The sequence below is a fragment of the Rutidosis leptorrhynchoides genome, chromosome 4 (genome assembly GCF_046630445.1).
Source record: "Rutidosis leptorrhynchoides isolate AG116_Rl617_1_P2 chromosome 4, CSIRO_AGI_Rlap_v1, whole genome shotgun sequence".
Lineage (NCBI taxonomy): Eukaryota > Viridiplantae > Streptophyta > Magnoliopsida > Asterales > Asteraceae > Rutidosis > Rutidosis leptorrhynchoides.
Genome location: NC_092336.1, coordinates 142,746,091 through 142,759,577, shown reverse-complemented (window position 1 = coordinate 142,759,577; position 13,487 = coordinate 142,746,091). Strand labels below are relative to the sequence as shown.

The window sequence follows — 13,487 nt, the reverse complement described above, 5'->3', positions numbered from 1 at the left end:
CCATATTAATTATCGTAACCCTCCAAGGATCAAGTATGTATTTATTACACATAAACACTTAAAAGTCAAGTAATCGCCGTTAAATTAATTAACAGAAAGTTAACGGAAGTGACGGAAAAAGCAGAGTTGTTACATATATGATGTTGTATGCCTCTAGTTGATCTAGAAAAGGATTATTGTATTGCTCTCTTGTTGGTGATAGTGGAATTTAAGTGGCCTACGGGTCCCGTAATTTTTTACTCTCAATTTTGAGAGGTTTTTTCACGTAAAAAAGTCTTGTGTATTTTGTGTGTGCTTGATTGTCTTTATTTACTGTTGGGGGCTGATTTGATTTGTATTTGATATAGTTTATTTGTTAGCATCCTCACGGTTTCATACAGGTCGGGAAAGTGTTTGTCTAACGGGGTTTATTTTCGCTTGGTCAAATTACTCGTCGTGACTTATTTTCCCATCATAACCAACTTCCAAATGATCTCATCGAACACATATGAGGTCTTCCACCATACTTTCGAAGTTTTAATAGTTAATTTAGTATTTTAATACTTGTGTTTGTATTATATTTTAATGAATTTTAAAGTATTGTAATTTTTACTCTTAGGACTTTAAATCATTGTAATTTTTAATTTTTAGGACATTAATATTAGTTTCATTTTTAATTTTAATATTTAGAACTTGTAATTATTATTTGTATTTAGAAACAATTTAGTATTAATATTAATTAATACTATAATTATATAAAACTAATAATGTAATTATTAAAAGAAAATGAAAAAAAAATAATTAAAAATTTTGGAATCTACTCTCTATCACACTCCATCACCTCACTATTATTACAAATTCCATCAGGTATTCACACTATCACATTTTCATCATCACTATTATACCCTACAAAATCCCTCATCACACTCCATCACATCCCATCACACCCTATCACACCATCACTGTTAATATTGGTCTTAAAAAATACAAAGTAATACGGTTGTTTGTGTACTTGCAAAGCCAACTCACTTTCAACTCACCCTCTAGTAATTTCTAACTGAGCCACATGACTCTACCATTCATTGAACATGAATAACAAAATTGATTATACGACGCAAAAACCTCAAGTCGTAGTTATGTCAACTCAAGCTCACTATGTCTCTTTGCCACTCATAAACCTCAAATCATTGAGACCATTCTCAACGGTAGAGTCATCAGTCATGTGGCGATCAGTTAGAAATTACGTTACATCTTCAATTTACACCATTAATTATTAATTAATAATTGAGAAAAAAAAAACCCAACACACCAAATTTCAACCCACGTTCTCATTAATCCCCACTCCGTCGTGGGTTTGCAAGAAGTCGCGGATGATCCAGTGTCGATGTCTCTGCCAAAATGGGCCTCACGTTTGGTGATTTGAAAACTGAAGTTACATTTAAATGGTTATACTTTTGTCGCTTGTTTGTAACACCAGATCTTTACGATATTTATATATATATATATTAATATTTTCGCGAAAAAAAAAAATATAAAGCCATATAAATGGTTATACTTTTGGCTTTTGGCTTTATATCTATAAATTGTTTAAGTAATTAATTAATATATTGGGACTACCTATTTGGACTTGTATACTTTGAATTTTTTAATATATCAACAACTAAATTTCTATGCACGTCAACATTTTATCTAGAAGGGAAGAAAAAAAAAAGTCTACAAATGTCATTTTAAGAGCTAGATGACAGTCAAGACGGCAAACTTTTGTCCTTTAACATAATTAATCAATTGATCAATTCAAATATAAGCTTTTAGAATACAAATAATTGCGATCTCTCAATCACATATATTGAATAAACCTTCATCCAACATATTCACACAAATCAAACTCACACAAAACATGATGAATAATGGTGTAGTTGTAGTTATGGTACCTTTTGTAGCACAAGGTCATCTTAACCAACTTCTTCACCTCTCTCGTCTTCTATCTTCCTACAATCTACCGATTCAAATCGTCGGATCCACCACGCACAACCGCCAAGCAAAGCTTCGTGTCCACGGTTGGAATCGAACCACAAACGCAAATATTCATTTTCATGAATTTACAACACCCGAATTCGAATCACCTCTCCCAAACCCTAATGCTTCAACAAAATTCCCTTCACACCTTATCCCATCATTCAAAGCATCAATAAATCTACGTGAACCATTTACGAATCTATTAGCCGAACTTTCACCAAAAACTAGACGAGTTATTGTTGTTCATGACATTTTAATGAGCTCCGTTGTACAAGATGTAGTTTTATTTGAAAACGTTGAAGCCTATGCGTTTCATTCTGCATCGGCTTTTACTACGTTTTCGTACGTTTGGGAAGAGAAAGGAAGACCTAAATTAGATGATGTTGAATCTTATATGCAACTTACAAATATTCCTATTCTTCAAGATCTTGTACCATTAGATTTTCTTGAATTTATTATGTCTCATATTGATTGTAAGAGCTTTAATTCGGGCAATATTCATGATACTTGCAAAGTTTTTGATGGTAAGTTTATCGAATTCCTTTCAAAAGAAGGACTTTCTGGTAGTAATAAACAATGGGCAATGGGTCCTTTTAATCCGGTTTCTGTAAACAAAGACGAAGAATATGTTAGCAAACGTCATGAGACACTAAAATGGCTTGATAAACAAGGTCAAGATTCGGTTATTTACGTTTCATTTGGGACCACAACAACATTATCCGAAGAGCAAATCCGAGAAATTGCAATTGGGTTAGAGAAAAGTGGACAAAAGTTCATATGGGTGCTACGATATGCCGATAAAGGCGATATCTTTAAAGATGAAGTTAGGAGACTTGAATTACCACAAGGGTTTGAAGAACAAGTTGAGGGAAAAGGTTTGGTGGTAAGAGAATGGGCCCCACAGTTAGAAATATTGGCTCATTCGGCTACGGGTGGATTTATGAGTCATTGTGGATGGAACTCGAGTATGGAGAGTATTACAATGGGAGTTCCTATAATTGCGTGGCCTATGCATTCGGATCAACCAAGAAACGCGACGTTAATAACTGATGTGCTAAAGATTGGGGTAATGGTACGTGACTGGGAGTCGATGAGTGAGCTAGTAACGTCGTCAAGTGTCGAAAATAGTATTCGAAAGTTGATGGATTATGAAGAAGGAAATGAGATAAGGAATAGAGCTAGAAAACTTGGTGAAGATGTTAGAAAATCTATGGAAGAAGGTGGTGTAACACATATGGAGATAGAATCATTTGTTGCTCATATTACTAGATAATTAGAATATAAATGATAATAGTTGTTTACTTTTCAATTCTAGTGTAAAACAATATGTCTTTTCTGCTTCAGATTTCAGTAATTCAGTTGCTTTGCCACTTGGTTGCCAGTCCAATGACAAGGGGGACTGTTTCCTTCCCATATTTCTTGTTTTCTTCCTTAAGATTAAGCTTCAAAATTGTTATGCTGTACTTCAATTCTTGTGCTCTAACTTTCCCCCAAGATTTGATCTCATAAACTGAAATCTCTTGCAACATTAGGCTCTATGAACATTGTGGCCCATAAAGTGACTAATGTTGAAAAAGACCATATGACAAGCACACTTTTAAAGTTAATTGTTATACTATATTATCATGTCACTCCATAATGTATTATTTTGTTGGACTTAACGGATTATACTTTGCTAAAGTATTTTGGCTTATATATATGGTCACTCTTCATGTACTCATCATTCATTTACAATAATATATCTCAATTTCAATACTTAACATGATAATCAGAACTTAGGTTATCTTTTTTTGCTTTCTTCCTATTCAAACTATTGATTCACAAACCTAAAAAAAAAAAAACACCGCCGACACCTACATCTTGTACATCGGTCCACCAAAAACCCTATATCTTGTAAAACCCCACTATCCATTCCTATCCACTTTCTGATCACACGTACAATTAATTCTCAAACCTTATTTGCTATTCTCCACCGAAAAAAAAAAAAGAAAGAAAGAAATTAACAAAGTTTGGCGAATTCCCTTACAAGCCACCTCACATCATTTGATTCCTAGTTAAACACGTGTATGTGTTAGTCTGGTCATTGCACTGACACCTCTATATTTTTCTTTTAATCACGGTTTTGTTTAAACGAAAGAGTTTAATAATATGTCTTAGGTATTAAGTGAATGTAAATGTTAGTCAATTAATTTTAATGACCCGTGAAACCACTGATTTTGACTAAGAAACTTGTTGTTTTTACAAATATATGCTTATTTTGTCAGAATAAATGAACTACATTTATTCTCCTACCACACTCTTCTACTTTTCATCACAAATACTATATTTTTCTTGTCATAAAAATTTACATTACAACCTTTTTTTTGAAACATGTATTTCGTATACATATGTAACGTTATTAATCCCATGAAGAGAACCCATATTTGAATAATAATAATAATAATATAATATAATAAAAATAATAATAATAATAATAATAATAATAATAATAATAATAATAATAATAATAATAATAATAATAATAATAATAATAATAATAATAATAATAATAATAATAATAAAGTTTCCTTAATAATTAATAATTGAGTATTTATATTTTTAATAATAATTATTAATAATAACAAATGCCTCTTTAAATTTTTTAAAAATTAAAATATAATTTTTATATGAAGATGATACAATATGCTTCAAAGTTTGTACATGCGTTCATAAAGTGTTTTATAAAAGATTTTACAATTTGTTTTAAAGTTTGTACATATGATCATGAGAGTCTTTTATTATAAGGTTGTACATAATGCTTCAAATATTATACATAGGGTCATAGAAGTGTTGTACATAATGCTTCAAATATTATACATATGGTAATGAGAGTGTTTTATCATAAGATTGTACATAATACTTCATAATTATACAATTAACATATTAATATTTTTATTAAATATAATTAATTATTTTAATAACATCATCATGGAGGGCTAGAAATTTTTCTCTATATTTTTAATTTTTTTTTTGAGCTTAGATAATCATTATTTATGACATCATTGATCAAGCATATTTTCACGAGGTCAAGGTGAACCTACTCTTGAGTGCATAATGGAGTTTAAGGACTAACAACATTCGGACCTCCGACGCGTAGTCGTGGATAACCCATATCGGTATCGTTTCGATTCCGACAGGGTGGCCGGTCGAGAGTCCACCAACAACCTAGCATACGAGGTTGAGTGGCCCAAAGACATGAAGGTTTTATAGTTCGAGACATACCTGAAAGTCTTTAAGATCGTAAGAAGCTTTTGTTCGTACGATGGAGATTTGTATGTTGTGGTTTACGTATGAGTAAACGAATGAATGTATGTATTAGGGTTTATGAGCTATGTATTTATAGGCTCATGAATTATGGTTTCGGTAGAATCTCTTCCCTAATTAAATGCGATCTCTTCCCAACTAACTTTAGTTATTTAAGAAAAAGAATCTGAATTGATTATACCGTAAATTCTTCTAGAATGTGCTGGACCCTTATGCAAGTATACAAAACTCGCATCAGATGGTATAGGCGCATAGAGTGCGGCTATACTCGTGTCATATCTCTGACATGACAGTTTTGTGTGCGGTTTAGGGCTTTGGATGCGCATCCGCATTGTCCTGCGGATATGCGTATCATTAAGTCCCCCCAGTTCGATGTTATATACAATGAAAATTAGTGTATGACGTCGAACTAGTAAGAAAAATGTACACCTAATGAACCACAACAACACCTTTAATTCAAATTAGCATGCTTAATGATGTTGCTCAAAAATCCTAGTTGGATTCCAAATATAACCGGACAGTGTACAAAGTTATTTTAATATTTATGCGTAACCGGATACTGTATAAGCATTAAATGCAATGTATGCGTGCAGTCACCAACCTGTCTTTTCGGCTGCATTTCCTGCACCCGAGGTGACAACTGTCACTGTTTTCTGAAAAGGTAATGATTGTAATTATGCAACCGCCTGTTGAAGCTAACGTGCACCGGACATCTTAGCAAAGCGTTTTAGCTTAATATTAATACACTTGTACGGCTACTATTATACACTTGTTACTTTTTAACTCCCGTATTTTCTCTATAAATAGCCTTTTGGCTTTTTCGTATCTCACAATCTTTTCCCTTTTAAATCATTCAACCCTCTTCATCTTCTCCGCGAAGACCTGTTCTTGACCAAAAAAGGTATATTTCATACTCTTATATTTTGCATTACGCTATGTAACCCTAGTTACTTTCTTTATGTATCATTCACGTGTTGTTCTGATTCTGACATTATAGATGAAGTTGGAACCTTATGCACCCAATCCGGCCACCGATTTCGGTAACCATTCCAGTTCACCGGCCCGTCATTCAGACACACTACCTTCACTATACCAAATTCCCGGTACTAGAGGGATAGGTAACCATAAAAGGTTACATGATGAAGGTATTAACTTCATCCGACGGCCTTTTAGTTGAATATTGACGTTTTGTTTTTTATACGCCATATTTATTATTTTTGCAGGTCCAAGTGGTGCAGTTCATCATTCCAAATGTGTATGCCCGAATTCAGAAGATTTGTCTCTACTGATTCCAAATGCCAATGAACTCATGAAGGTTCCTGTTTCAGTATTTTCCCAACAATTTTCTTTTCTACAATCCTGCGCCCCTCAGCAATTGATTCAAAAGTTTTTCACACTCTCACCTACCGAGGACCTGTACATGGACACGCAAGCAACGCTGTTCAACTTTGCCAAGGACCTCAATCGTTTGCAACTCAAATCTGCTGCGCTCGCTCATCCACCACCGCCGTCATCCACAGAGACTTCCTTGGAGCAAGAAAACGAAAAACTAACTGCTCAGCTTGCGGTTGCGGTAACCGCGCACAAGCAGGCAGAAGAGCGAATCAATGTTATGATGTATAAAAGGCAACAGGAGGAGGATCGGCATATTGCTGAGAAAAGGTTTATGGAGTCGGAGATTACATCACTGTCTGCAAAGCTCAAAAAGTCAGAGAACCGTGTCATCTTTTTAAACGAAAGCTTTAGTGACTGGATTGTGTCACAGGAGTCATGGGTCGCGAAACATGACACTTTAAAGGCGGAGTATGACATTCTCCGCAAGGGTTTACCTAACTTTGTCCAGCATGCTCTCAACTGCAAAGCCGTCGAGCAGCAATTTGGTGCAGCCATGGTTGCTGCATGTGCGTATGAGCGAACCCTGTTGTGGAATGTTATTCGCCAGGAACTGTATGTGCCCCCCGTGATTCCCCCAATATTGCTGAATTGCTCGTTGATGGAGCCAAGGAAAAATGTGAGGAAGCTTGTTCCCAATTTCAACAAATCTCGATCCCCCGTCTTCAGTTTCTCATTAACGATCTTACCATCTCCGCGTAGGAGATAATTACTAACAAAATCAATTGAGTTTGTTAAGCCATTCATGGGTGGCTTGTTTTTGTCAATGAGGAATGGGCCTTGCAGTCTTGGAGGTTTCGCATCCCTATATTATATTTTTCTTTTCTGTTGACAGCGGAGTATGCGTCTGATCGCTGCGTGCGAGGATGACATACTCTCCTTAGTGTAGGGCAAATGTTCCAGCCAATGTCACCCCCTTTTTTATTTTTATATAAGCTTATATTAGCATATATTAGGTCAAATTTTGGTATATGTCCCGCTTTTATGCTAAGCGGTTGACTTTATATTCTCCAACTGTAATATGATAGCTTTTGATTGAATATAATTTCGACAACTTTTTTGGTTAAGGTGCATTTATTGTGTTTTTACGAAATCACTATGGCGGTTATAATGATTTGTTACAATATTATGCATTCAATAACTCTTATGTAGAATAAATGCCATGACTTCATGACGGGAGCGACCCTTCAATCATTTCATGATCTTTTTATTCTTGCGCCAACAATCCAATGTTGTATGCAAAAGTAAGCAAACCAATGTTTATAAGTTTATACTCAAGACTTTTATAAAAAATTTTATAAGTATGTACGCGTATACAATCCAATGCAAATTACCCGTACTATAGACAAACCAATGTCTATACTCAAGAGTCTTCCGGCCACGCCAATGTCCGGGTTATTTAAACAAGTAACCAAACTTGTATTTTATAGTCTAGACTGTGCAAGTCTCCGTCTTGCGCGGTGTACGAGCGTTTGAAACAAACCAATGTTTTACTACTGTCACCATTAAAAATAGTATTAGTAACCAAACTAAACTATGCCACTTGAGACTCGGAGTGTGTCCCTGTGTAGCTTAAGGGGCATGCAATCAACAAATGTAAAGAATACACAAGCTATTGGCTTAAATTGCATAATTCAATTTATTTCAAACTCATCTTTTGACCAGCACTTAGCTTTCATGTTTACAATGGAAAATAAAAATTCACATGATAAAAACTTTAAACAGTTGTTTGGGGTGATCAGTCCCGCTGCAGTTTTTCATATGTAGCACCGTTTCAGTATCTGCGCATGCCAGGTGCGCTTTATTGCTCTTCCATCCAAACTTGCTAGACGATACGCCCCTGTATCGCTTATGCCAATAACCTTGTAAGGTCCTTCCCATTTAGGTCCAAGCTTACCCGTATCCTCTACCCTGCTTGCTTCGTTTTTTTGCCACACCAAGTCATCCAACTGGAAAGATAATGGTTGTACGAGCTTATTATAGTAGCTTGCGATTCTTTGTTTGTTGATTGCTTCTTTTATGGCTGCCATTTCTCTGCATTCTTCAACTAAGTTTAGGTTTTCACGCAGTTCTTCGCTATTGCTACTTTCATCGAAGGAAGCTATGCGCATAGTTGTCACATTTATTTCGGCGGGTATTACAGCCTCGGACCCGTACACCAAACTAAAAGGTGTTTCATTAGTTGCGCCCTTTAGAGTTGTGCAGTGTGCCCACAAAACGTTAGGCAGTTCGTCTATCCAACGCCTTCGACACAATCCCAGCCTTGCTTTAATTCCTAAAACGATATCCCGATTCGTAACCTCATGCTGACCATTCGCCTGAGGGTGTGCGACTGATGTAAATGTTTGTTTTATATTCAATTCTTGGCACCAATCACTAAATGAATTACCTTCGAACTGCGTACCATTATCGCTTACTGTTTCATTTGGTATTCCAAATTGACAGACGATGTTTTCCCACACAATATTTCGAATATGCTTGCCCGAAATTGTTTTTAGTGGTTTGGCCTCTACCCATTTCGTGAAATAATCAATGGCCACTACCAGAAATTTTACACCCCCTGGTCCTACGGGGAATGGCCCCACTATGTCGATTGCCCATTTGCAGAACGGCCATGGAGACGCGACCGGTATCAGAGGATGTCGCAGAGCTTTGCTTACCGGTGCATGAAGTTGACACGATTGACACTTGCGTATTACCTTTGCAGAATCTCTGTACATTGACGGCCAGTAATATCCAAGCCGCATTATTTTGGACGCAACTGTTTTGTGTCCCGAATGCAGAGTGCACATTCCCTCGTATACTTCCTGTATGATTGACTCCGCTTGAGTTGGATTAAGGCACCGCAAATGAGGTCCCAGAAAAGACTTTCTATATAGAATTCCCTTATCTTACAGATACATTGGTGCTTTTATCTTAATCTTTCTTGCTTTACTTGAATCTATCGGCAATGTACCTTTGGTTAGAAATTCTATTATTGGTGTCATCCAACTTTGCTCCTCTTCTTCAACTGCAGCCGAAACACTGTCTTCTTCAATAGATTTTACTTTAACTTCCACAACCCAAATTTCTTTCTTAAAATGACTGAATGTTAATGCAGCTAACTTACTTAGCGCATCCGCCTTTTTATTCAGCGTCCTCGAAACTTAAGTTATCTGGAATATATCGAAGTCAACTGCTAGCTCTTGCAGAAGCTTTAAGTATTTTTGCATTGATTCATTGTGTGCTTCGAATATTCCGTTAAATTGATTTGCAACTAACTGCGAATCAACATATACTGACAGTTCTCTAATCTCCAAATATTTTGCTACCCGCATCCCAGATAACAACGCTTCATATTCAGCTTCATTATTTGTGACAGGGAAGCTGAATCGCAGTGCGAAGGTATATTCCTCTCCTTCTGGACTTTTTAGGACTATTCCTGCCCCTGCGCCTTCTGGGCCACAAGCCCCGTCTGTGTGCATTTCCCACAGCTGTTTGGGCGGAGGTGGTATTTATTTTGATTCATGCGAGACTTCAATATCTCCGGCTGTTTCAGTCAGATAATCTGCTAGGACTTGCCCTTTTACCGCACTTCGTGGTTAGAAGCTTATTTCATGCTCTCCCAATTCAATAGCCCATTTGGCCATGCGACCAGAATTTTCTGGTTTATATAGCACCTGCTCAACAAGTATCAGCGAATGTAAATTTGATAGGATTTATCAAGCAATTCTATATTTGTTTGACGACAAATTGTTGTTTGTCGTACCTGCTTTATCGGCTAATATGTTAGGACCCTTATTGGGTGCGCTTGGAAATATCTTCGTAAGCGTCTAGCTGTATGTACGAGTGCATAAACCAGTTTTTCGATTGCAGGATAGTTTAATTTGCTTCCTGTCAAAGCTTTGCTAACAAAATATACAGGCATTTGTACCTGTTCGCACAACATAATTATATAACTTCAAATGCCTATTGATTGAAAATTAGCCATTTTTAATTTTATACTACCTCCGTCCCATCACAAGTGTCCACATTTCTATTTTGGGACGTCCCATTTTAAGTGTCCACTTTGTGTTTTAACCAATGAGAAGAGGTTATTCTGGAGAGAGAAGATTTCTAATTGGTGGAGAATGAAGTTAGTGGGATTTTCTAAAACTGTGTGCAAAAATTAAGTGGACACTTGTAATGGGACGGAGGGAGTAGCGCGTACCTGTCCCCTGTCTGCTATTAATACTGAACTTATTGCTTCCTTCGAAGCTGCTAAGTATAGTATCAACGTTTCTCCTGCAATCGGTGCAGTCATTGTTGGCAGCTCTTTCAGCAACTTTTTCATTTCTTGAAACGCCACTTCTGCTTCCTCCGTCCACTTGAAATCCGTTTTCTTTAAGCAATTCTTTAATGTCCCGAAAAAGGGGAGTGATCGCTCTACGGATTTTGATAAGAACCTCGTTAATGCCACCAACTTACCCGTTAAACTTTGTACTTCTTTTTTATTTCTTGGTGACGGCATATTCTCGATTGCCTCTATTTGCTTTGGGTTTGCACGTATCCTGCGCTCAGTTATTATATGACCAAGAAACTTTCCTTCTTCCTCTCCAAAACTGCACTTCGACGGGTTGAGCTTCATATTAATCTCTTCTTAACGACGCGAACATTTCTAATATGTCTTCCAACAGACCTTGTTCTGTTGTGCTTTTTATAACTAGGTCGTCAACGTATGCTTCCAAATTTCTCCCAATCTGACCTTTGAAAGCTTCATCTATTACCCGTTGGTAAGTTGCTCCAGCATTTTTTAAACCAAATGGCATCTTGGTATAGCAGTATATGCCCTGGCTAGTGTGGAAAGCAGTCTTATCCTCGTCGTCCGCTGCCATCTGTATTTGATGGTATCCTTTGTACGCATCCAAAAAACATTTGTATCGGAAGCCAGCTAACGATTCAACTTTCCAGTCTATTTCTGGTAGAGGATAATTGTCCTTGGGGCAAGCTTTATTGATATCAGTGAAGTCAACACACATGCGCCAAGACACATCGGGCTTTTTTCCCAGCACTGGGTTTGCTACCCACGTTTGGTACCTTACTTCTTGCAAGATGTTTGATTTGACCAACTTATCGACTTCTGCCTTTAACCATTCGCTTCTTTCAGGAGCCATGCAGCGTTTATTTTGTCGCACTGACATCAGACTAGGATTTGCGTTAAGCTTGTACTCAGCAATTTCCCTTGGTACGCCAGTCATGTCCGCTTCTTTCCATGCGAAGACGTCTGTATTAGAAGCTAATATATTACGAAGCTTAAACTTTGTCTCATCATACAATCCTCCGCCAATTTTAATTTTCTGTTCTGGATGTCACGGGTTTGCGATGATCATGCAGCTTCGAATTTGCTCTGCCTCACTCGGCTGTTGTTCTGCTTGTTCTACGGCCGCAATGCTTGCATCTTTCTTTTCTGACCTTATCGTTGCAATTCCTAACGGTGTTGGGAACTTGATAAGGCCGTGTACCGTGGAAGGGATGGCTGCCAATTTTTACAAAGTCGTGCGCCCTAAAAGCGCGTTGTATTTTGAGTAAGACCTTACGATGACAAATTCTACTATCGTGCTTCTCACTAACTCCTTATTATCATCGTCCACCAGCTCCAGCTCTAATTCGATAATCCCGATTGGCCATGCGGACTCCCCAGAAAATCCTGATAACGCAGTGTTAGGAGCCACTAGCTTGGCTCGCACAGCCCCTGGCAGCAGGCGAAAACAGTTCTCGTACAATATATCAACACCACAACCGGTGTCTATGTGCAGTCGCTTGATGATGTACCCCAGCTCTTAACACATCCCTTAATTGTGATGGGCGCATTCGAGGGTTCCTGCGCTATGGCCGGGAACTTGATGGGAGTGTTTTCCCATTCTTCGGATACCTCTAACTTGTGCCTCTGATTTGTCTGTCCACTGGTTACCATGTTTATGGTTTTATCCGTTTCCTTTCCCTCATTCTTCCTTTGCCACGGATATTCTTTTTCTCCCTTTGGCTTATCGACTTGTGCTTTTGCACTTTTTTTCCAGTGTTGCAATCTTCCTCTTTTGAGTTCAGCAACTACCCTTTCAATTAAGTGCCGACATTCATTGGTCTCATGATCGTAATCATCGTGAAAATCACAAAATTTGCTTTTGTCTCTGTTTCCATACTTTGACAAAGGTACTGGGGGATCGAAGCTTTTGCACACTGCCTCTGTAGCCGAAATTTCTTTTGGTGTTTTTGTGAGGTCTTTTATTAACGCAACATTTTCAGTGTGGCTGCTTTTGAACCTCTGACTTCCTCCCCCTTTATTGTTGTTGAATTTGTGATACTTATCATTATGATAGTTACCACTCCTAGGTTGGCCATTACCACCATAACGTTTGCCAGACTCTGACCCTCTTCCCTGCACTCAATAATAATCATCGTCGATGTCCATATTTGAAGAGATACTTCCACGATTTTGCTTTATATCTTCTTGTGCCCGCATGTAATCATGCATTTCTTTTACGGCTTCCGCGAAAGTTTCTGGCACTCTTCTCCGTAACCGTTGCCATAAAGACAGGTGTCTGTCGGTGTCTATACAATGTATAAATCCGGATACCTTCTGACTTTCTGGCAAGCCTTGTATTTTAGCCACCTCCTTGGTATATCTCTCTATTATTTCTACCAAGCTCTGTTTCAATTTCTGCTTTATGTCGTGACATTCGACATGTGTTCTTTTGCGTGCGCGCAAATTGTGAAAGTTTAATAAAAATCTTAAGCGCAAATCCGCAAAACATGTAATGCTTTGGGCTGGAAAATTTTCA

The 13,487-nt window shown here is 37.4% G+C and overlaps 2 protein-coding genes across 2 annotated transcripts; one reads left to right on the top strand and one right to left on the bottom strand.

Moving 5' to 3' along the window:
- The first annotated feature begins 1,874 nt into the window (after positions 1-1,874).
- On the top strand, positions 1,875-3,445 carry LOC139840239 (zeatin O-glucosyltransferase-like). The gene has a single exon (XM_071830484.1). It carries the CDS (start codon positions 1,877-1,879, stop codon positions 3,266-3,268), a length of 1,392 nt encoding a protein of 463 aa, XP_071686585.1. The 5' UTR covers positions 1,875-1,876; the 3' UTR covers positions 3,269-3,445.
- Positions 3,446-9,581: 6,136 nt separating this feature from the next.
- On the bottom strand, positions 9,582-10,154 carry LOC139841093 (uncharacterized). The gene is made up of 2 exons (XM_071831326.1): positions 9,867-10,154; positions 9,582-9,812 (listed from the first exon to the last, which is right to left on the bottom strand). The coding sequence occupies exons 1-2, from the start codon at positions 10,152-10,154 to the stop codon at positions 9,582-9,584; spliced, it is 519 nt and encodes a 172-aa protein (XP_071687427.1).
- Between the last annotated feature and the right edge of the window lie 3,333 nt (positions 10,155-13,487).

What these genes read in the sequence shown, in the direction of transcription:
- LOC139840239 (XM_071830484.1), top strand. Translation starts at nt 1,877, where the DNA reads ATGATGAATAATGGTGTAGTTGTAGTTATGGTACCTTTTGTAGCACAA.
- LOC139841093 (XM_071831326.1), bottom strand. Translation starts at nt 10,154, where the DNA reads ATGCACACAGACGGGGCTTGTGGCCCAGAAGGCGCAGGGGCAGGAATA. An exon ending in AGCTTCTGCAAGAGCTAGCA is followed by an intron (nt 9,813 to 9,866) that starts GTTGACTTCGAT and finishes CTGAATAAAAAG; the next exon opens with GCGGATGCGCTAAGTAAGTT.